Source organism: Topomyia yanbarensis, chromosome 3, assembly GCF_030247195.1.
Source record: "Topomyia yanbarensis strain Yona2022 chromosome 3, ASM3024719v1, whole genome shotgun sequence".
Classification (NCBI taxonomy): Eukaryota; Metazoa; Arthropoda; class Insecta; order Diptera; family Culicidae; genus Topomyia; species Topomyia yanbarensis.
The window spans coordinates 153,402,263-153,427,115 of record NC_080672.1 but is presented as its reverse complement, the minus strand read 5'-3'; the positions used below and the strand labels follow the sequence as shown (position 1 = coordinate 153,427,115).

Below are 24,853 nucleotides of genomic sequence, written 5' to 3'. Positions count from 1 at the left end.
TCAAAAGAAGTTGATGTTGCGTAAACTTATTGACGAGATATCAAATGATTGAATGATTTGTAGGACACCAAATAGCTGTTTTCTGACAACTGCTTCTAGGACAGATATACATGCAATCAAACGGGTTTGAAAACTTTTCAATTTATTCTGTTTTTTTTTTCAAGAAAATCATTCACCTTTTCATTTTTCTTCTGAATTCCCGGGATCCCGGGATTTGCCGGGAAATTTATTATTTATTTCCCGAATCCCGGGAAGCTGCAAACCGTCGGGAAATGGAAGCTCTAGTTGGTACAATTCGGCCCTTTTACCGTATATACGATCTGATACACGATCGCGAAAAGCCGTTTGAGAGAAAAGTGTGTGCAGTCGATTGAGCTTTCAGGAAAACGTGAGTTTTCGCTAACCGGTTTCCAGATTTTGACGTTATAACCTATTTTTACGTAATTTGGTCCAGCTCTTACTTTTTATTGTATATTTACTACAAAGTTTTATGTATCAAAGAGAACTTTTCATTTCACATTTCGAAATTTAGTGAAAATCAAATAGGAGTAGCTTAGGTCAAAATAGGAATTCATTTCCACTGTAAGAAATCGATAAGAAATGAGTGGTCCGAATTGGAACAGGGTTAGGGTAATTCAGACCATTCATGTACTTTTTCGCAGACCTGTTTATACACAATACGGTAAAAGATCGGAAAAAGTTGCCTTAAAAATGTGGACGACTGAGCAGGCTTTCAACAAAAAATATTTACTTGTGAATCGGTTTATACGTTCCAGTTCTATAGCTCATAAACCCTTACTAGGGCCGAATTGGCCCAATTCCTTCTATAGAGTAGCTTATGAGAAATATACCAAATGTTACACTCCATGTCCCCTATACAAAATAATATTTTTCATGAAAATCGGTGATATTGTAGAAATTTCGAAGCCCACTACGTGATTTGGTTCCGCAGCAACAATTGTTGCCAAACCCATGTCACATCCGACTGTCTTATGGATAAAGCTGTTCCGCATAAATGTGCCAACTGTGCCAAAGTTCAGACAAACGAGAAGAGTTCAAACGCATCCGCAAGCAGGCTACAACCATCAACCAACCGGTTTGCAAGAAGGAAAAACACAAATCTTCAGCGGCGCTGATTTTCCGCCACTACCTTCGCAGGCGCAATCTGCGTCCCGCCCATAAACTCCTGGTGCTTCCACTAGCAAGAATCTCTACACCCTTTCCCTGGATTTCGGAGACCAACACCACAAAACAATCCCGATCTGTTTTCTGCGGATGAATTGATAACCAGTGCGCTTCGCAAGTGACAGAATAAGCCCGAGCAGATTCAAGTACTAGGAAAATTTATCATCCAGTATGTAAACCGCTAACCACTAAAACGCTTGCTTTGTACGGGCAAAAACAATCGAGCTTGCTGAGTTCCTCCGCAGGCATAACATCGACGTGGGACTAATTACCGACACTCACCTAAAGTCTAGTGACATCTTCTGGTTACCGGACCGTTCGGATTAATCGCACACACTCCAGGGGGTGGTGTTGCGGTCATAATCAAGAAATGTATTAAATACCACACCTCGAAGCCCTTAGTGTGGAGGTTCAAACATCAACCGGAGACGTTCGGCTCATCGCAATATACTGCCCTCGTCAGTGCAACATAAGTAACCTGACCCTCATCACTCGTACAAGCTCTCGTTTCGACATTGGAGGAGACCTCAATGCTCGGCACAAAGATTGGCAGAACTATCAGCGGAACCAAAATGGATGCCTGCTGTTTGAACACGCGCAGCATGGAATGTATACAGTGCAGTTGCCCGACAAACCGACGTTCATCTCTCCGGCGAGTAATATCTCAACACTGAACTTCTACTTGTCGAACATCGCATTCCAAAGCCGGTGGGCCTTAACGATCTCTGTTCTGACCACCAACCGGTGGTGACGGAGTTCGGTGTCAGCGTGGCTCCTGCTTCGAGCTGTATGAGAAAAGATTACCACCACGTCAACGGAGTACAGTACGGCAATACGGTGGAGAAACATCGATGAAAACCCGCTGCTCGAGCCATATCCGTGCCCGACCAGATGCATGTTCGACAAGTTTCTGTGAGGGGTAAGTTTATTTAATTTGATTCCCACACCAAATTTCTTATGAGATCAAGAAATGTAGTCGCAGTTTCAGAGGTCCGGTCATCAACAAAAAGCGCGAAATGGCCGATCTGAACAAGCAGATTGCTTCCAGAAGGTACTCACTGCGCAACGAAGGTTTCGAACGTGTTGTGTGAAATCTGGATGATCGCTCAAGATCATTCTGAAAGGTTGCTAAAGTCCTGAAAACCCACCCCAAGCCCATTCCTCCTCTTAGGGTCGACGGTTCGCTTCTTCTAACCCCACTAGAGCAATCAGATGCGGTTGGTGATCATTATTCTCCTGGTTCGAACATCACAAGTCCAGTTGAAAATTAAGTTTCGCAATGCATGCACAATATAGATGCCTCACCTATCATACCATAGTAAACTTTTAAATAATAGATAAAACAAATGGTGTTAAAATATTTTACTTTTTATTAAATGCAATACTGATCCATAAAACGGTTCATGAAATAATAGTCTAGTCTAGAAAATAAGGTTGTGTTGCTCCTTTAATAAACAATAGCGAATTCCATTTTAAATTAAATTGCTTCAGAGTATTTCTTTTTTTTATTTTTGCAGAAAGCATACGTTGGGTAAGTTAAAAGAATTTCGAGCATAACGTCAGTTCAAAATAAATTACACCTAAAACTCATCATGGCGGGTTAAAGCCTCCCCAAAGTCTGTTGCTTGCGATCCCACAAACAAATCGTACTTGTTAATTATTTCCTCTTTGGTAAGTTTTTCATCTGCATCCGAATCAGCCTCGTAGATCAGATGATGAGCTTCTGCTTCTGCATGGTCAAAATCGGCAGGCACAATCCAATCTTTCACCTCCTGGTGATCCATGAATCCATCCTTATTTCGATCTCTAAAAGGATTTAGCATAGATTATTATTTCGGTTTAATTACACGCAAACGGGTATTTGTGTAATGCTAGTGAAGTATGTTTCGATTTGTAAGAGAACAATATTGCTATTTTTGTCGTGACTAACGACTGACCTTTTAATAAAATCGGAAAAAACAGTAGTATAAGTATTGAACGTTACTAACTTTCACTGCACTGAATTAAATTACAGAATTTTTACAGTAGAGAAAATGTTCATCAATGCTGTATTATATTTCGAAATATTTATGACTTCAATAAACAACAGAAAACTGATCTTCAGGAAAAAATGGAAAGCCGGGTTGACGTAGGCCTACTTGTTTGAGTAGTCATTTCGTTTATTTCGTGCAATAGAAGCAGATTCGTTTTCTTTTTCAAGGAAGCGTTTTTTATTTATTTTTACATATTTTACAAAAAACACTCCTAACACTGTGATGAGACATTTCTTATAACTCTTATAACTCCCTCTTCGGATATTATATCGTTGAAGCATTAGACAACATCATTGCGAGAAATTTCGAAAGTCAAAGCAAATCAAACGTAAAGCGAAAAAATGCCCTTTAAAAGAGGTGGACAATCGAATCATTACTAATGCTTTGCGAATAAAATATTTAAGTTGAATGAAGCAATGCATTATTTATGAAAAAACTGAATTTCCCTTAAGGGAATGTTATGCTCTGCCAAAAAAAATCGAAAAAAAATGATTGCGTACATTTGAAGTTCATATTCTTAAAAGCGTTTGTTCAAATTTTCATGGTGATCTGAGAACTAGAACAAAAATTACAGCTTTTAATAATACGCTACCTCAACGCGATTATTTCGATATCGACCTTTTTAAAAGCGACCACAACATATTTCGAATACTGTTGGACTCACAATACACACAAACGGCAAGGTCAGACTTTTTGTTTATGCGCTTCCTAGATTAGAGCCGACAAACTTCTTTTCGCTAAAAACCCCTCTTTTCTACCTGTACCAGAACGACATACACTCGTTAAGTACCGTCGTGCGGGGATACTTTGGATATGTGGGGCTACTTTGCACACCTCAGTTTTTTTTAAATTTTCTAACCGATGTACTTTTATTAGTTTTATACTTTTGACATTAATTGTAGAGCCATATTGTTGAACCATGTTGCATATGTCTTTTTGTCATTTTTCTTAACACTATTTACCAAAACAAAACACTTCAGAGGTCGATAAAATTGATTGGAGGTTCGACAAAACAGAAAATCTCCACTTTACTGTTTCTAAATTAATTCTTAACAACTTTATCGAAGATACCAAGCCTCAAAATAACGATTTGAGTTTATTCTCTATAATTATTTCCAGGTGGATTAATCACCAAAATTAATGGTACTGGCGACGTAGGCGAGCGCGTTGTATCTGAACTTCTTTAAAGCAATATTAAAGACCGAGTCAAACCCAAATATTTTTCGGTGATTTTAATAAAGCAGCAATCTGTTCCGGTTTAATTTTTTGGTTTTCAGGTACGTAACACGACGTAGCACGCAGGGTGTCTATTGTTTCTTGAACAGCTGTTTCCATACGACTTACAATAGAACTACTAAGATTTTGCGAGCAAACAATTTTCTCTCCTATCGCGTTCAACCGGAGTGACCAGCTTGACGTCGTTCAGAGCTAGTGGAGGAGTCTGTTGCGGTTTGGCTTTGGAGACCTTGGACACACTTCCAAAATGGGCGTGAGAAGGGGTCGAGCCTTCGCACAACTTTCGCGGGGTTTTCATTTTTTAATTGATCCACTCTGCCCAGTGGGGTAGCCGGGGGGGGGGGGGGGGGGGGGGTTGAGACCCCCCCCAAACCAAAATTAATTGGATTGAAAAAAAATTGATGCTGACGAATTTAATTTAATATTCCACAAAATATTTTTGGAAAAATATTCTCTGATCACTACATTGAGAACTGTGTTTAAAGCGTCATGAGAACTTTTGGAAAATTATGGGAAGGGGATCTTGTAACTAATCTCTTAGCCAAAATCTCATAGTTGTCAAATTACTTCAATGTAAAATAAAATAACTGTCTGAATTATTATGAGCTCATTTTTGGAAAGATGCTTCAAAATATGGATTGTAGACAATTTTTCGAATGGGAATCTAAATTTGAATAGGTTGATTGCATATAAAACATAAGCTTGTTTACCGAAAACTTACATACATTTCAACATTTTCTGAAAATGTATGTTTTTAGATTGTGTAGAGTTTAGACAACAATTCAATATGGTTAACAACAAGAATAACATTTCAGAAACTAGTTGAAAGCTGATGTAATTTTGTCTCTAGCAGGTCAGGATCGGTTTTATGAGCATTGGATTTTTGTTGTATTATCAACTATATGAATAGCCTCTTAGCAGGATGCAATGAATGGCGGACTAAAATTTTGTGTGCTACGTACTAGTACTGCAAGTTGTGAGCTTGACTAATAAAGAAAAGTAAAATTAATGCTCGATAAATTTTTAACGGTCACGATCACATTCATTCGAAACTGCCAAATTTCGATGTTAAGTAACATTGAAGAATTTCAAAACGTAAAACTGTTCATCTGCTGATAGAATAACTTTGACGGTTAATCCTCCTAGAAGTAATTATAGAGAAGAATTACTCTTCAAGCAAATTTAAGTCGAGACTTAATGTCTTCAGCAAAGTTTTCGAAAGTGCTATTTCAAACAACTTTGTCAAAGACATAAATATCCCACATATTCAGAGTATCGAAATATAGTAGTAGAAAACCTTTACAACAAGCTATTCTGAAATTACTGTATTTGATAAATCTCTTCTGCGGTAATTAAATAATGCGTTCAAGGTGCCTTTGAAGCTTACAAAAAAATAAGGGAACTGGATATAAAACAAATAATTCCCAGATATTAAAAGGACTCAAAAACACAAAGAGTGATTCCATTTTCAGGAGCTAGCATCAATTCGGCGCAAGCTTAGTCCGCCCACCAAGTTAGTGTCGGATTCTGATGAGATGAAGTCGAAACGCAAGTTTCAGTTCCATCCATCCATAATTTAGTTATAGGTTTTGTGTTCTCAACTCGCAATGATTGTTTCAAACAATTTTATCCGTAGCGCAGAAAAAAATAGTTTTCACCTAAATTTTTCTTCACTAAGAAGAAAATAGCAGGCCCAGTCTTTTTAAATCTCTATATGTTGAATTCATGTAGCCTTCATATTTTCAACAAAATTGTTTGAAATGACATTGTCAAAAACTTTGCTGAAGGGACCATGTCTCTTAATATTTTAAAAAAATTAATTCACCATAATTACCTCTATGAGAGTTAATCACTAAAATTTCTATATCAAAGCAGGCGCTGTTTTATGTTGATAACTTCCCGAAGTTGTCAAACCTTCAAAGTCAAGGATTATTATATTAGGTGATCTTGAACGTTGAAAATTTTTTAGATCATTTATCCCACTTTAAAAGATCTATAGAGGTTTGAAAACTGTTCCATGTTGATCCTTCTTGTTTGTAGACTGGAATGACATCTGTTAGACTACTTATGTTTTTGAGTTTTCAATAATTTATCAAACTCATATTAAATTTTAGCATTTTTTTCAAAAAATTTGCGATTTTCATCAAAACTCCCTCCAAACCAAATTTCTGGCTACGCCACTGACTCTGCCACGTATCAGTTCAGACAGTTTTGCCGCTACATATGTCTTAGCCAGGTTCCCGCACCATTGAAATTGGCACCTAATTTTATTCCATTGTCTGATAATCGCTTTTCTCATTGGGTCTAGCTTGAGAAGTTCGCCACGAATCGGGACATTCCTTACCCATTGGTTCTTTGCTTCATTTAGAGCCACTTCAGATCGTCAAGTGGTTGTTCTATTTCTTCTACCGATCCTAGTACTTTATTCACGTCCAACATTGACATTATGGTAGTCCTTCCTGGTCTGTTGTTCTTTGCGCACAATACTGCCTCCAATTTGGAGGGAAACGGGAAAATGGTCGGAACTGACATCATTGATCGTAATTGGTTTGATGATCGCATCAAAGTTGGAGAGAATCACATCCAAGGTAGATGAAGTACCAGCCGGTGAAAGATATGTTGGATCGTCCGGTGCATGGATGGTATAATATCCTAGCAGCGAATCGTCAAACAGTAAACAACCGTTTTTTATTTCTGTGACAATTGTTCCAAGACTCGTGCCTGGCATTCAAGTTGATGAGAATTTTTATGCGAAATCGACAGCAAGATCGTTTTGAAATTGTCTTGCTAAACCGTTACCGTCATAACACTGCCTTAGACAATAAGCAGCAATTGAGGAATTCCACGGGGAAGTGGCCGACCATAAAAATCCACCATCTCCGATTTTAACAAAAAATTGCAGCTATGTTTGGTTTATGAGTCTCCATGACTTCCACAGGTTATTAGACCATTTTGACTCAAGAGCTTTTTTTAAAAGGGCGTATGTGTTTTTGCATGCACAATGAACAAAAAATAATAATACGAAAACCATAATTTGTTCAGCAAAACTATTCGAGAATGCGTTGCAGGGCATTCATTAATCTTTGTAAAAAAATATACACTTAAAAAAAATTGTGCCTATTTTCAAAAAATTTATAATTTATATTAAAAATTGGAATTAAAAAAACCCATTTTTTTAATTTTTTATTTTTTGCCAGCGAAAACCTAAATAAAAAAGAAATATTTTAAGTCTAATTTTATGATGGAGAAGTTATCAATAAAAAAGTTTTTCTAACAACAAATTTGTACATGTTTTTCAATTCTATACTATGTTACAGACAAAAAAATATTTTTTTATAGAATGTGATTCCCAATGTCATTTCGAATCAAAATGCTCTTTACAAAAATCTTCGAAAATGTAGTCGTTTTCAAGATATTTTAAATTTTGTTTAGACAAAAAGTTATAATTCGTTAAATTACGCCCTTTTCATAAGTTATTCGCGTTTCTCCATCAACAATCGTACGATTTTCATAATAGTCATGATAAGTTCTACAACTACAACACCAAGATGATAAGAGGATAATGTTGCAAGTTATAGGTCCGATTTATAAAATCACTATCGGTCATTTTTTATACTAAAATTTATTTCTTCCTATTATATACAATTCCTATCTTCTATATACACCTTAACACTTTGTTCGTTTATATATGCTAAAAATACTTGGTGTTTCGTCATTCGAAAACAGTTTCGCGGCAATTTTATTTTCTGAAATAGGAACAAAAGAGTGATATTTCTGTGTACCTGGAATCATTTTTGCCTTCTGATACAGGTTACTCCATTCAGCTGCTCCTTGTTCGTATTCTTCTTGTGATACATAACAAAACGATTTTTTTTTTAAATGTTCATTACTTTGCTGGTTAGCCCATTTATATAACTCTTCTGCACTTGTGATTGGATGTTCGTGTGCTATTGCTAAGCTCGCCATTCGTTTCAATGTCCCGCCAATTGCGTCACAGGATCCTTTTCCATGAGAAGTTGCAAAAAAGTGCCACTCAGCATCAATGTTATAATTAGTTTTATATTTACAAAGACTAGCAATTTTTTTTTCTATTTTTGTATTGAGAAGCAGCTCCATCAGACATAAATATAGCCTTCTTTAATTGCATTTTTGGTTTTAGAAAAGTTAGTAACTTTGAAATGAATACCTGCACCGCGATTGTATCATGTTTTAGAACTTCGGATATTATTACAAAACTTAAATTTTTTATTATTCCAGAGTCCATATAATAAATAACAAACGGATGAATTGTAGCTTGATCATTGTTCCAGTAACTACTCTGAGAAGCATCCTGCAAAACAAATGAATAATTCTCAGAAAAATCACAAATTACTAAATATTCGCCTATTTTTAAAGACGATTTTGATTCATTTAAAAAATAGACTGTTGATTTTTTATATAATCATGAGTTATCAATTTTTCCAACTTCTCACCAAAATATGTTACAAACTCATCAACTGGTTTGACGAGTGTTTCTAGATTACATCTATCGGTAGCAACCCATTGTTCGAAAGTTATTTCTCCAACACAACGTTCCTCCAATTCTTCCCAAAAATTTTGTTCAAACATTGAAAGATTTGGACAGCGGTCACATTCACGAAGATAACAATCTTTTGATCTTGACGATGCACTACACAACATTTTTTCGAAATACAACTTGTAATCTTTTTCGAAAGAATATTTTTGTAGACTATGGAGCATTAAAATAATATTCTCGTGAATCGTACAAACACAAATGTTATGAGAACCTGAACTTCCTAATAGCTCGCAATTCTTCGGTCTCAATGATGCAAATGAACTAAATCCAATAGTAAATTTACTAATTTCCTTAAACCTATTAAAAGCCTCTTTCAATGAACAAATTAACAGACGTTTTTGTACATGTTGACGCTTACCATCCTTTTTCACAGAAACATAGTCGTTTAGCCCAGGCATGGCTCTGCTAATCTGGTCGCTATCATAGAACTCCAACACCGTGTTTTTTGTTTGTGAATCCAAAGTATGAACCAACTTTTCGTTGTTGTTGTTCTTGTTGTTGTGATGTTTTCCTTCTGCTAACAACCTAGCTTGTGATACAATGTGTTTGTTTGCATGAAATTCATCCATTATCTTTTGATTTGACCAAGATTTTGGTAAAATAGACAATAACCTCACTTGATCGTTTCTTGAACATCCTGAATCTGCAAATCTCTCTTTCAGTTGAAAAATTATATCATCAAGGTCAGCAGCTTTCGTTTTTAATAACTCCAGCTCATCATTTTCTACATTAAATCCGAATAAATGTTTACGTATTCCATGTGAAATATTCGAATATTTACTATTGGAATAATTGACTTGTTGAAGCTTGTTTATTGCTATTGGTGAAACGTTGATTCCCAGGACTCCTTTATTGAATGTTTCAATGTTATGTATCCTGAATTAATCCTGCACATCGCTTTCCTGAGTAGATGCTGAGAAGATTGATGTAACCGATGGTATGTCTACTGGATCATATCCTGAAGGTGATGATTGTGGTTCTGTAGTGTAGATGCTCGGTAACTATATTTTATATTGTCAGAATGCCTGCAACCTGCAAGTATCACATATAAAAACAGACTCATCCAATTGAATTTTACGCTCTGTGGATTTTAAAATTTCAATAATTTTTTGCGTTACTTTGCGAAGCTTCGATGAACACCGTTTACTAGGAAATGGCTTACAACACCTTACTTTATTGATATCCATAATAATTTGCTCTTGTTGACACCAAAACACCGTACTGACTAAGTCTCTTTAATGTGTTAACCTATTTCAATGTAAATATAGGTAAGTTTTAAAACATGGTTCATACAGGTATCAACTATTTTGCTTCAGAAAACATTGGCAGGTAAAATCTATGTCCTCCTATGGTTTCTCCAGAATAAAGAGTAATTCTCAAATGTGCGACTTAAATAACGTACAAATTGAACTATTATCCGAATATTATCAGCTTGGCGCTGAAAACAACATTTTTAGAGAATTCAATTTCTATAAATAAATATCAAATAAATTTTTTATTATTTTCCTGTAGTTTTTTAATGGTTCGTTATACCGTCATGGTGTAAACAGGAAAGTTGTAGAATGTATTATGACTATTATGAAAATCGTACGATTGTTGATGGAGAAACACGAATAACTAATGAAAAGGGCGTAATTTAACGAATTATTAATTTTTGTCGAAACAAACTTTAAAATATCTTGAAAACGACTACATTTTCGAAGATTTCTGTAAAGAGCATTTTCATTTGAAATGACATTTAGAATCACAATCGATAAAAAAATATATTTTTGTCTGTAAAATAATACAGAATTGAAAAACATGTACAAATTTATTGTTAGAAAAACTTTTTTATTGATAACTTCTCCAACATGAAATTAGACTTGAAATGTTTCTTTTTATTTAGGTTTTCGCTGGCAAAAAAAAATAAAAAAATGGTTTTTTTTAGTTTCAATTTTTAATATAAATTATAAATTTTTTGAAAATCGGTGCATTTTTTTCAGCGTATTTTTTTTTAAAGATTAATGAATGCCCTGCAACGCATTCTCGAATAGTTTTGCTGTACGAATTATGGTTCTTGAACAATAGTTTTTAGAAAGTAGTGCACGCAAAAACACATACGCCCTTTTAAAAAGTTGCCCTTGAGACAAAATGATTTGTTTATCTCTTGAATATACTTAACTAGCTAATACCCATCGCGCGTTGCTGCGACTTTCATCGAAATAGGAGGAAAACACAATTTGTTCCGTAGCGCCATCTTGCGGGCAGATAATCGCCAACCAATAGCTCACAAACACGCTCCATAACAAATGCCTACTGTGTATAAATTTTTATGGAAATCGGTTCAGCCGTTTAGGAGTCTATAAATCATATACATACAAACTATGACTTTTATATATATAGATAGATAGATAGATAGATAGATAGATAGATAGATAGATAGATAGATAGATAGATAGACTAGCTAATACCCATCGCGCGTTGCTGCGATTTTCAACGAAATAGGAGAAAACCACAATTTGTTCCAAAGCGCCATCTGGCGGGCAGATAATCTCCAACTAATAGCACACAAACACGCCCCATACCAAATAGCTACTGTGTGCAAATTTTTACGGAAATCGGTTAAGCCGTTTGGGAGTCTATAAATCATATACATACAAACTTTGACTTTTATATATATAGATAGATTTCCCACATTGGCGCAACGTAAAAAGTTTCATCAAAATCGGTCTGGTCGGTCACGATTTTTTACAAAATTGGACGGCTCTTCGTGGAATTCCTTAATTATGAAAAAACTTCCCGTATCCCATGCCACTTCCACTTCCAAAGCCTCAATTACTGATGTCTGATAGTGTGATTGAATAGTGTTAACTGTATTTTTGATCGCCAAAGCAACGCCACCTCAACCCGAGTGTTTTTGATCAAATCGTGCAATCAAAAATCCTGGCAAACTGAAGTTTATTCAAATTGCTATCTGCTCCTTGTCGTTCTAAAAACACTGATAGCTCAATACATTTCCGCAGCACTCTGCGGGCGTTCAACAATACAAATTTTAGCGGACTAGCTGGCATATTTGATTATAAACTGCCCTAAAACTGAAATTTGTTCTTGCGGAAATGTTGCAAAGTGTATCACATCTCCGCGAAAATTGGCAACGGCGATAAACTTGGGCAGAAAATTTTGGTCCTCGTGAGGGGGAGTAGATTGGGGACTCACCTGTGGTGGGGGTTTCACGACGTTCGCTGACGACGATGCGACGATCCATGATTGACAGCCCACATACGACTGCCTCGAACGGATTTTCCGAAGTCACATCATGCGAGAAATATTCCACTCCGATCCGATTGAGGTAATTTCGAGCTCCATTATACTCGTCTTTGGTACGTAACACGATTTTGACGCCAATACCACTTAACTTGAATTTCGCTTTAATACCGACTGCAAAAAACTCTTGCCTCAGCGAGGAGAGCGGAATAGATTTGACTATCAACGGTGCAAGTTTAGCAGTGATTTCTTCTTGTGGACCGCAAAACAAAGCCGTTGAGATCGCTGACATTCATCGCAGTCCGTGCTTAACAGGTTCTGACGCTCCTGATGACCGATTATGCGGAAAGCACTGACACGTACATAGTTGTTTCGTTACGTAGGAGATAGTTTAGATTCTAGAATGACACCCAAAAGCCCCAGATAGTGGAGGAAGACATTTCCAATGCCAAACATTATCGGGTAGCATCAAGACTGGAACCGACAAACACCTATTTACACCCTAGGCCATAACAACACATGATGAGCAGTCGTTCGAATGAGTTATGTAAACCTCTCATCATTTGCAGCATCACAAGTGGGACAGCATGGAGACGTTGTTATGTGTTATTCTACACTGTGTAGCCAACAGCTTGTACCTATGCGGTACGATTCGTTTTGGGTGTAAGCTTTGATTTCACGAGCTACTTTGCCGACTATACCGATATTAAAAAAAACATGAGATATATCCGATTGAAAAAATTACATGTTCACTAGCGCCGTCTAGTGTCTGAATCCAAAATTGCACATACTACCTCGTTGGTTTTGATTTACTGAGCAACTTTGCCGAAGGCACCGTCCTGATAAGAAATCATGAGCTTAAGATACAGTAGGTCACAAAATTATATGCGCACTACCGTCGCCTATCGACAGAATCCAGAACTATTCGGCATACTGCATAGTCAATTTTGATCCCCTAAACAAATTTGCCGTAGACACAACTCGGTTAAAACATCAGAAACTGGAGATACAATAGGTAGAACAGTTAATGCTCACTAACGCTGCCTAACCGTAGAGTTCCGACACATTCATTCACTAATCCAATCGGTCATAAGCTAGTGCCCAATTTATTAGAAGAGAGCAATGTTTCAAAAGATCAGGTTTACGAGGTATTCTGGAGAGAAACGATAGAACTATAAGTATTGTACAAAGTATAACGCACGAGTGCCCGTGTTACAAATTTGGGCGCGACTGAGGTTAAGGTTTAACTGAGACAGCTTGGAAAAGCAGACATCTTGGAAAACGAAAAAGCAGTTTTTTCACACCGTTGGAAAAATCTTCATGAAAATCAATCAGTAATACTTTACCAATACATTGATTCATTTTCATGAAGATTTCCAACTGAGTGAGAAAAGACAGTTTATTGAGGCGTTCTCAGTTAAACCTTAAATTAAAAAAATACAATTTACAAATAGTACTTGCTGATGTTTGCAATACCGTCAACCCCGCCAACCTATGGGAGAGGCAAACAATTTATTTCAATTGTACTTTTAAAACGTATACATACCGAAACTGTTCGAATGTTTCTCGCTCTTGTTTAATCCACTCTGGCTCTTCTTCATTATCTTCCGCACCGCGATACATATCACCAATGTATTCCTCTACTGATACCTTTCCATCGTGGTCCTTATCTATATCCTCGATAGTTTCCTGTACCACAATGTCCCTCATATAGGGGCTTTCCTCCGGATGTAGGAATTCGGTGAATTCAGTTCTATTAAGCTGATCATCAGCGTCGCGATCAGCAACACTCCATCGACGTCGATCTCGAGCTAGCATAGATTTGTACGAAAAATGTTCATCACCCTGTTCCAGTTCCTTTGAGTCCATATCATCCAGAAAACCGTATACATTTTTCCGGTAGGTGTCCCAGTGGATATATTCGGAACCATTCGTGCTGTGCTGCTTCCATTGACGGCCCACATCATCGTCTATATAACGTCGCTGAGTATATTGGACCCACGCTTTCAGTTCAGCCAAATTAACAAAGCTGTCTTTATCTGTGTCAATTTTATCCACGATTATTCTGTGGAAGAAACAAGATCATAAGTGGTTATATCAAGACACAAATTAAATATCACATGTAATCTCAACTGGATCAGTGACATATGTAATTAGCAATCGCATCTATCAAACTATAATACAAACTTGGCCATAATTTTTAGTTTACGAAATGATAAACATAGTAAAAAATAGCTCACCCCAATCGCCGTCTACTTTCTTCCGGTTCTAACTGGTCAAATGTTTTTGCATCTTCTCCAAGAAATGCCTCGTGGTCATATTGCTTATTGTGCTCATCTTTAGGATAATGATCCGTCTTGGGAATTGCGGAAGCAGCACAGTTGAACAGCAAGCAAATTATGGACGTAACAAGCAGAAGAAACATTTCGGCGGGTAAATTACTGCAAGAATTAAAATGTTCTCAGATTATTTTCCCTGCTATGAACATATATTTTAAGCCCTTTCAAATAAATGCTTGATTATTATGCCTACCTCAACAAATTACACGCTGCTACAAAAAATCAAACATTGAATGAACTTTTTAAGTGACCTAATATATGTTGTAGGTCAAATGCAATACAAAACCACGTTTGACCAGTTTAATATACCCCAAAATTTTGATTTATTCCAAAACAACACTTTTTGGGAGTTTCGACACTAAAATATTAGCTACGGTTTTCAATTTTTTAACATTTCTGTAAAGAAGCAACTGCTATTTTGCAAAAATATGCAATTTTTAGACAATATGAATACCATCATTTTATGGATGCATGCAAATGGTCCAACATTTTTCTAAAGGCACATTCTAGTTCTAATGATAATTCAAAAGAACATTTAATTCCGCGTGCAACGACATTTTGATCATCAAAATTGGTGTAGAAACAGCGGAGTTATTCGATTTTGCCTTAATTAGGAATTGTCTCCCACGACACTTAAGAGGTGTATGTAGCATTGCTGCTGTGATCTGCATTGCACTATTATGAGTCCATGCGTGACCATTCCTAATTTGGGAAGATTAGATAACCGTCCTTCTTTCTTTCGAATTATTATTAGAATTAGGACGCGCCTTTGCAAAAATGTTTTACATGCTTTTTATGTAAAAATCCCAAAAAATGGCAATTTTCATATTTTTGTCCAAAAATCACAGATTATTTCTCACAAAATAGCCTCATGTAGCGTACGGTTGGAAAGAATTATTTTTCTAGACCTGTGAAAAATCGAAAATTGGGTTTCGATAAATAATGGTTTTGTGGGTATACAATATTTTTCAAACAAGTTTTTGTATTGCATTTAATAAGTCCTACAATCTATACAGTAGACGAGCTCTCAATCATCTCATTAGTCAGGATGTCACACCATTTCGATTGTAACAAAGTTTACAGTGATTGGATTGCGCTTAAATAGATCAGCATGCTTGCTTCGTTCTTAAAAAAAACAGTAACATTAAAAATCTGGTTTGGAAAATGTAAAATACTTGTGTTTGGACGAAGTGAACGCACCCGAGAAAGATACAGAGAGAGAGAGTGAGTGAGAGAGAGAGAGAGAGAGAGAGAGAGAGAGAGAGAGTAGACACTGCTCTAACTAATGTATTCAAATGGGTGGGATGAATACAGGAGCTAAAATGAATTAGGGCACAGTGGCTCAACTAGATCTCTCGAAAAGCCCAAAATGGTGTTAGTTTTGATACATCGTCTAATAGCAAGTTGGTGTTAGTTACTGACGAGTGGAACACTAAACATTAAATCCCCACTTTCCTAAGTTAGGTCTTATGCCCTTATGCGCAAATTGGTTAATCCAATTGTTTTCCCTTTGGGAAAATATAAATTGCATATTTGTTTAGATGGTTCTTAACAAGATATAATATTTTCAGCGCTTCAAAAAATTGGATTTATTAAAAATTATTGGTTGCCAAAAATTGGAGAAAAACAACATTTGAAAAATACTGCGGGTAAGATCGATCATTAAAATGTGTTGTGTATGTGTGATAAAGTGTAATTATGTGTATATGAGTATGTGTGATGCAAATGGGTCATTCCATGCGAAGTGATCAAGGCACGTGTAATCGCCCTTCACGGATTTGAACCAAATTTGGACAAATTGCTCATCCAGGGCCAATAATTTTTCTTTCAATACATATATTTTAATTTTGAAAATTTTAATGCCATCGCGTTCCTCAGACATTTCTACATAAAAAACACTTATCATCTCAATATGATATGAGCGCATCCTGAGATACACCGTGTTGAATAGAAAAAACCGCAATTTCCCATATAAAATCGCAAGCGCACAACACTAAAAAACCAACTTGATTATTCTGTGTTCACACAAAATTTTTCGTGAAGTAGACGAGAAATGATGAAAAACTACGTTTTTGGTTTGCTTCTAGCAGATCAGAGTCGATTTTTATGATCGATTGAAGATTTTCTTAATTTTGGCCAATAAAAATGGATTTTTATATGAGAAAGTGAGAGTTTTTCTCTTCAAAACGGTATATTTCAGGATGCGCTCATATTATATTGGAGTGATAAGTATTTTTTATGTAAAAAGGGGGAGGGAATCTTCACATGGAATGTCCTGTAAGGAAAACTACATGTAAGTGTAATATCACTGGGAGCAAGAATATCAATCGTGTATGACTGGTAGCAAGATCAACATGGTTACTGTTCCAAAGCCCAGTAACCTGCAGTCTGTTTGCACATGATAGTGCTTCTTGTTTGAGGGATATGTGTAATGGTTTGATATTTAGAAGTGCCTCAAGAGTAGCAGTCGGAGTCGTTGTGAAAGCACCAGTGAACGCGATGAGAGCCATTCTTTGCTGATGGTTTAGCTTTGACTGGACTGTCATCACCTCTCTCCTCTGTCACCACACAGGGCATCCGTATGACAGCATTGGACGTACAATTGTCGTGTAAATTCAATAGATGTATTTAGGTTTGGGACCCCAGGTCTTTCCAAAAGTTCGTCTGCACTGCCAGAAGGCCATGTACGCTTTCTTGACTTTGAATTCAATGTGGGCAGACCAATTCAGTTTGGAATCCAATATAACTCCAACGTATTTGACTTGATCCGCACACAGTAGCTCAGAATCAAAGAACTGCAAAGGACGAACCCCGGTTGTTACTCGCTTCTTCGTGTAAAGAGCCATTGAAGTTTTGCTTGGGTTAACTGATAATTTAACTTGTTGACACCATTGTTCAACAGCTCTTAATGCCTGTTGCATTAAGTCAAAGATTGTTCCAACGCAAAATCCAGCAATTAGTATTTGGTAATCGTAAGCAAACCCGTAGGTTGGAAATCCAAGCTCATTGAATTTTTTGGTGCTATGGGAAAATATTGAGGAAAATGTACTAAATGCTATAACTTTTGAAGCAGTAATCAGAAAATTACACATTATACCTCTTTTTAAAGAAAATAATCTTAGTATTTGAATTGAGGTATTCCTGATTAAAAAAAATTACAGAAAAGTGGGGTGCTGGGTCATTTTGACCCCAAAATCCCCTATTTTTAATAATGTTTCTACTCCGTGATACAAATCATACACATTTTGCGGTTTTTCTAATGTGAAAAAAATGTCAAAAATCGAACGGGACCGTTTTGATCTTTGTCCGAATACGAGAAGTTGAGGTTGTAGGGCCTTTTGTCATTCATATTAAATTTTATTATTTTCTCGTGCATATATCTCTATTATTCTTCACTCCATTTTAATAAATTGTACCTTGTTGAACGTGAAAAATCCTTAGGAATAAAATAAACATAGATTCGTTACCGGTAAAATTCAGAAACATCAAATTATCTGACATAGAGTCTCGATATCACATTTTTATCATAAAATCGCACCTATTAGCTCCATTTAACAACAAAATTCTTATGTAATTTACTACTTTTAGTGTAAAATACACCTAGGGATCACAAAAAAAGTTACATTCCTGGAAAAATAGGGGAAGTTGAGGTATTAGGAGATTTAATGAAAAAAATGTGATTTGTAGAGTTAATGTCATAAAACTTGATGTTTCTGAATTTTACCGGTAACAAATCTATTTTTGTTATATTCCTAAGAAAATTACACGTTCAACAAGTTACATTTTATGAAAATTGATTAAAGAATAATGTTGGCGTGGGGTACATTTGTACCCCAGTGTACGGTTGCCGTTAGTGTTTCGTCAGGTTTCGTACTGTCAGTGGAAATGTGATTCGTGACAATGCCAGTTTAAATACTGATTGTTTTACTACATAAGTAACAATTAGTATTATATAATCGTTTTTAATAATTTAATCAATTAATTTAAATTAATTTTGAAGCGGAACAAAATCGTTCTCATTTTTGTTGATTTTTTTATTTTTTATAGTTTTTCAAAGCAATGGCTCGCAAGTATAATTTGCGCACAATTACTGCAGTAACAGTAACGTTGCGTGTTACCAATGCATTACTGGCCAGAAATATTTTTTTCATTTTAGTTTCCACCCCAGTTCTTGGTATTTTCCAAAACCCGATTATTAAACTTTCACTCTTCCAAATAATTGCACTTTTTTAAAAATATCGAAATTTCATTTTATAGCGTTTTAAGACCATTCTTTCAACTTTTAGAATTATTCGTTTTTTTCAAATCGGTTGAAAATTCGCAAAGTTATAGTAATGTTTATGAAAAAAGTCAAAACCGCGATTTTTTCAATTTTCATTTTGTTCCATCCAATTTATGTATCATTGATTCAATAAATTCCGTACTTTCACTGACACAGCAATTAAAAAACAAAGAAAATGATGTATTATACATTTCCTTCGTTTGCAATTTTACCTGCGAAAATTGCAATCAAACGCCTGGGGTACATTTTTACCCCAGTGCAACGTTCTAAAGTGGAAAACGCAAGTGCAACGTTCTAGGGTTAATATGAATGACAAAAGGCCCTATAACCCCAACTTTTCGTATTCGAAAAAAGATCAAAAAGGTTCCGTTCGATTTCTGAGATTTTCTCATATTAGAAAAACTGCAAAATATGTATAATTTGCATCACGGAGAAGAAAAATCGTAGTAAATAGAGGATACCCAACTTTACCGTATTTTTCTAGAAACAGGAATACCTCCATTCAAATACTAAGGTTATTTTCTTTAAAAAGAGGTATAAATTGTAAATTTCTAATTGCTACTTCAAAAGTTGTAGCATTTATCATATTTTTCCTCCATATTTTCCCATAGCACCAATTTAAAAAATTTCAAGCAAAGTGGGCGGGAGTCTAGAATTGTCCAAATGATGTAAATTTGGCATCTGAGCTTACTTTGACATTTGTCACAATGTGAGATGGGGGGCCTTTGAGAATTCAAAAAATATTCAGTGGAAACCAATGTGCGTGCTAACGCCCACGAGTCCGAATCACCAGAATGAGATCTGTGAGACAATTAAGAACATCTTTTTCGTCCGTCGCATAAACACCATCTCTAGTTTTTAAGGAGTTCATCTGAAAATCATTCGATTTCGAAAAAAAAAATATTTAACCCGCTAGCCTTGCTCAGATAAGAGACATTAGTGCATAGGTTTTGCCAGCCAGCCCGCTCTGCAGATCTAAGACATTTCTTATATGCACTACGAGCTGACCTGAAAGCCCTGGAACCATCACGCTGACGCCGGTTCCAAGCACTTCTCATATCCTTCTTCATTCTTTCAAGATCAGCTCTCCATCACGGGGTTCCCCTAGTCGTTTTAACAGTACGAAGTGGACAAGCTTGTTCGTATGATGCTACTATGAATGAGTTTGTCGTATCCATGACGTCATCTAAGTCGTCTAGTTGACTAATTGTTGGAAAATATCCATGAAATTTAAGTTTACGATATGTTACCACATTGAAGGCGACATCAAAATGATCGAAAAATATATATTTATGATTGGATAGAGACGGTTCAGTTTCATTTGGAACCTGCCAATTTCCCAGCTCATGCAAAATTCTATCAGAGCAAAGCGTTATGTCTAACACCTCCTCCCTCCCAGACCTCGCAAAATTTGGCCGGTTTCCCACATTCAGAATATGGAGATTTGTACTACTTCTAGCCAAACATGTCAAATGGTCCTAAGTGAAAATGACAGTTTCTCTTTGTTTACTTTCTCTTTCGCTAATAACTCGAAATCAGCGTTTTTCGATATATCCTGAAATAATATTGAAAAGTTTTATGCTGACGCCGTAATAATCGAACAACTAGAGGGTACAAAGCGAGTTGGGATGTTAACGCATATTGCAAGCCATATCAGGTTTAAATGGGACACGATCATTTGATTCCCACGATTTGCGAAGAAAATAATGGTCCACTGTGTCAAAGATTCGTATAAAACAGTAAGGTCAAAACCCAAAGTGCTCCGTGCGCGACTGGCATATTTTAGACCCTCCAGTCATCAAATCCTCGGCACGGAACTACACCTTGACTTAGGCTCTCCTACTTTCAATCGCCTCCTACGACATGGGAGCAGGACCCCAGTGACTCAATTCTTGACCGGATACCACACGGCCTCTGGGCAGGTTCGTCTGTACACATCGAAATTTGATAATCGAAACTCAGCAAAACTTCACCGAACTACCATCAGCCGAGAGTCTCAGCGAACCCCCAGCCAACAAAAATTCGGCAAAATTAAGCGGATCATCGGTGAAAAAACTTCGGTGCGTAGAGTAAACGTTCCGCTGCGTAATGCAGCATACTGGGGAGTTCACCCAACTATTCCTAGGCTCCGTTCGCCATTGAGAATATTTTAAACCCACTCAACAATTTCACCCATAGCACGGGTCGCATGACACTATGGAATTGGGGTTTCCTGTTTGGTGGGTTTTTTCCACTGGAACAGGTAGTCCGTAGTGCAATTCTTAGCCGATTGAAACAACCGCTACCGACACTACACGGCTGATCTAGGCTGTTCGGAGAAAGAAGCTGACATTGAAGGGTAACTTCCATAGATGGCCGAACAGCCGGTTATTTGGAAGAAATCCATGCATTTTTATGTTGATGTCGTTCTTCATCCGGCGCACACAATCTTTAATTACGGTTTTGGCCTGTTAATTTCGCCAATTCTTCATGCGACGAATGTCGCTGGAGACTGTGCTCTTCATCTTCAGTGTCCGCTTCTCCCAATACTTCGCTATGGGAACTTGTGACAATTTGGTGGATGCTGCTCTTTTGGGATGAACTGGACTCCAATGCAGTATCATTGTTGCACGTTCATGCCGGAATGGTAGCTGGATACGTCTATCGAAACATAACGGGATGGTCTTAATGAAGAATACTTAGTACCAAGGATGCAAAATGCCTACCTTTTCTGCGGCTCTAATTTTTCTGCCTACGTTCTCATTTCTCTCTCGATGCTGCTGTCATTCGCTAGTGCAGGACGCCCAGCGCTGTACGGCTGCCTGTGTGCAGAGCAGTAACATGACAAAAAACTACTGTCCTCAGTACAGCTACCAGACGCGAGCGGTACAGCTTCTCTTTCCTTATTTTACATTTTTTAATATTTTCAATCTTTTTAATATTTTTTCAAAAATGACGACAATGAATGCGGCTCATTTACGCCACGGCCGGCATCAACGCTTTCGTGTGCGGGCCTCTCCCTTTGACTATGCAGAGAAAAATGTACAAAGCGAGAGAACAAACTTTACTACGCCACACTCTCACCGAGCAGTCGGAGTACAGCAGCAAAACAAAAATGTATTCTACTGCTGTACAGGAAAATGTACGCGGTTTGGCTACCGTTCTGGCAAGAGCTGTAGTGATGCGTCGTTGTAGCGGGCTGTACGGCTAGTGCAAATGTAAATATAACGAAAAAAATGTAGTTTATCGGTACCGTTGGCATTCCTGCTTAGTACTATCTGTCGAAAACGCGGATTTTTATGCCACAGGAACAGATTCATTTTTGTCAACTTATCCGCGAAAAATTTTAACCATGTAATTGGTTTGAAGTCGGCTATCGCATAGGTTTCATCGTCAATCAAAACACATCCATCTAGTTTTATCAGCACCTGATCTAACAGCTTACGAATCTGGATTCTGACCACTGTTTGTTGCTTGAGGCCTCGAATGGGTTGTTTACTTGCTCGATAATATTTGTATTTCGATTAACATTTTTTAGCCCAATTGTATCCGAATTGCCTTCAACCGTAGTTGACGCTATACGGTTCCGAGGCTTGGTTTAAAACGCTACACAACGTTCAGGCTACAGCATTGTTGTATCTTGCTGTATGCAGAAACCGTCTCTTCTCTACTCGGTCCATTGCTGCTTGTCGTAAGCCTCGCTGTGCGCCCCATAGGGTCGCCCTCAAGAACCATCTTCGCCGGGTCGTCGTCCGACATTCTTACAACATGTCCAGCCAACCGCAAACGTCCTATTTTTGCGGTATGCGCGATGGATGGTTCTTCCAGCAGCTGATGCAACTCATGGCTTGGTTTACACTTAATCTTTAAATGCGCAATGTTGTTTTAAAACAACATCCGGAAAATCTTCTTAAAATTATCGAATTAACGTGATATAGCTGTTAGACAATTTTCACAAAATTTTTAAAAAAATTGATTTGCGCCTTCAAGGGTTAATTACTACGTACATACTTTCAAAATCTCAAAATTTCATCAAGATCGGAGCGCAGCAACTTGAGTAACAGCTAGTCAGTTGTTTAACGTGAATACGTGTTCTAAATGTATGGATTCCTGTGCAATCAAAGCAGCTGTATTTAGTCAACTGAGTTTACAAGAACCATGCATTTAAGAATGCAATCATTACTAGTAACTTTTGGGGAATCTGATCCTAGCTTTTCATATTCTTTTGTAGTGTCTACTTACCTTACAATATAGAAATTCAAATTTCGGAAGAAACAGGAATTTTTTTTTCGAAAGTTAATAACTTTTATTGTACTTAACGGAATTATTATTTGCACTGATCAGTTAAACAAATGTTAACCAATTTCCGTATTAAATTTCGAAGTTTGTACACCAGATTCTGTTTTTGCACGCACTTTTTTTGCACGGATTTTTTTTGCACGACTTTTTTTGCACGGTTTTGCCAAATAACACGATTTTTATGTATAAAATACCTATTTCGATATACCAGTTTAATGATTTGATCATCCCGTAAAAAAACCGTGCGAAAAAAATCCGTGCTATTTCGAGAAACCGTGTAAAAAAATCCGTGTTATTTCGAGAAACCGTGCAAAAAAAAATCCGTGTTATTTTGAGAAACCGTGCAAAAAAATCCGTGTTATTTTGAGAAACCGTGCAAAAAAAATCCGTGTTATTTCGAGAAACCGTGCAAAAAAATCCGTGTTATTTTGAGAAACCGTGCAAAAAAATCCGTGTTATTTCGAGAAACCGTGCAAAAAAAATCCGTGTTATTTCGGAAACCGTGCAAAAAAATAATATTTTTAATAGGCATTTAGTAACAGCAGCTGAAAATAAATGGCATTGGATATTTGCAATGCAAATGGGGATGATCCGCCAATGTGTAAAAATCGCGTATTTTTCAATTTTAGGAAATGAGTTGTTATTCAAAATTCAAGTTATGGTAGTTGAAAATCAATAATGTTGGGCAATGGTTTTTATAGGATTGTATGCTTTTTAGATATCATCAAATAATATTCCGGTTCATATATCACATCGCATTGGCAATGGAGCAATTGGTATATGGCCAAGTTCCCCCGGGTAGTGTCACTACACAAAGTATATTAATTTTGCTTGTTCAGTTTGATAAGCTAGAAACTGATAGCGGAGATTTTAATATGCAGGGATACGCAATACGTATAGTTTGGTCTGAGTAGATAACGACTGATGTTTCTTTTTATCAACCAATTAGTGATCTCTGATTAAATAGAGCTTTCAAAGAGTTAGGAACAGGCACAAGTCTATTTTTTTACTGAGATGGGACAAGTTGGTGCTGAACCTGTGGCCTTCGTCTGGTATGATCCATTCTCGTTGGTACGGATGTGTTCATGACTGGTTTGTAGATGAGTGGTCCTACTTAAAAGCGAATTGATCACTTCGCTTGGGTGGAGATATATGTGACTTCTGCTAGCTATCGAGCTTGGATATGTTAGCTGGTTCCAAGAAGATGTGCAGGACTGGCACCTACGAGAATGTTGATTGTTTCACTCGAGCTTTGGTTCTTGGAAATAACAAATCGCTTCCTCGATGTGATATGCTCGAGTTGAATGCTCAGGGGTTGAAATATGTTTGGAGGATTGGTGGTCTCCGAGAGCAGATGCGAATAACTCTGAAGTATCCAATAAAGGGAGATTGTATCTGTGGAACTGAAAAATATTGTCACTACTCTTGCATATTTTCCTAATGTATTGTACATCATAACAACTACCAATATCGACTATTTAGAACAGAGATTTTCAAATTCTGTTATAAGATCGAGAAGAAATATAGCACAGTTGTAGTGAATAAAGTATTTGCAAATAAAGGCTAATACTGCTGGCATCTTTTATCATTTTTATTAATAGTCGATTGATCCGCTTCAGACCTAGGAGACGAAAAAAAAGAAAAGGAACAAAGGCGGTTCTAATTCTAAATTGGTTTAGTA

General features: G+C 36.8%; 2 protein-coding genes across 6 annotated transcripts in view; both read right to left on the bottom strand.

Annotated features, from left to right (window-relative positions):
• Window positions 1-24,853, bottom strand: part of LOC131689179 (calumenin-B) — a 64,029-nt gene that overhangs the window by 24,445 nt on the left and 14,731 nt on the right. For 4 of the 5 annotated variants that reach the window (XM_058974086.1, XM_058974087.1, XM_058974089.1 and 1 more), the window contains exons 2-4: window positions 14,514-14,714; window positions 13,820-14,338; window positions 2,533-2,991 (exon numbers count right to left, since the gene is read on the bottom strand). In XM_058974086.1, coding sequence (XP_058830069.1) covers window positions 2,766-2,991; window positions 13,820-14,338; window positions 14,514-14,714 — 946 coding nt within the window. In that variant the 3' untranslated portion in view covers window positions 2,533-2,765. Of the gene's footprint in view, window positions 1-2,532; window positions 2,992-13,819; window positions 14,339-14,513; window positions 14,715-24,853 lie in introns of those variants that run through there. The other variant, XM_058974090.1, reaches the window with a different exon arrangement.
• On the bottom strand, window positions 7,817-13,812 carry LOC131689182 (uncharacterized). Its single transcript, XM_058974094.1, has 2 exons — window positions 12,226-13,812; window positions 7,817-10,062 (listed from the first exon to the last, which is right to left on the bottom strand). The coding sequence occupies exons 1-2, from the start codon at window positions 12,563-12,565 to the stop codon at window positions 9,974-9,976; spliced, it is 429 nt and encodes a 142-aa protein (XP_058830077.1). The 5' UTR covers window positions 12,566-13,812; the 3' UTR covers window positions 7,817-9,973.

Bases quoted from the DNA above. Each gene is read 5' to 3' on its own strand.
- LOC131689182 (XM_058974094.1), bottom strand. From the start codon at position 12,565: ATGTCAGCGATCTCAACGGCTTTGTTTTGCGGTCCACAAGAAGAAATC. The intron at 10,063-12,225 runs GTGAGTCCCCAA...TGATACTTGCAG, and splicing joins TCGTGAAACCCCCACCACAG to GTTGCAGGCATTCTGACAAT.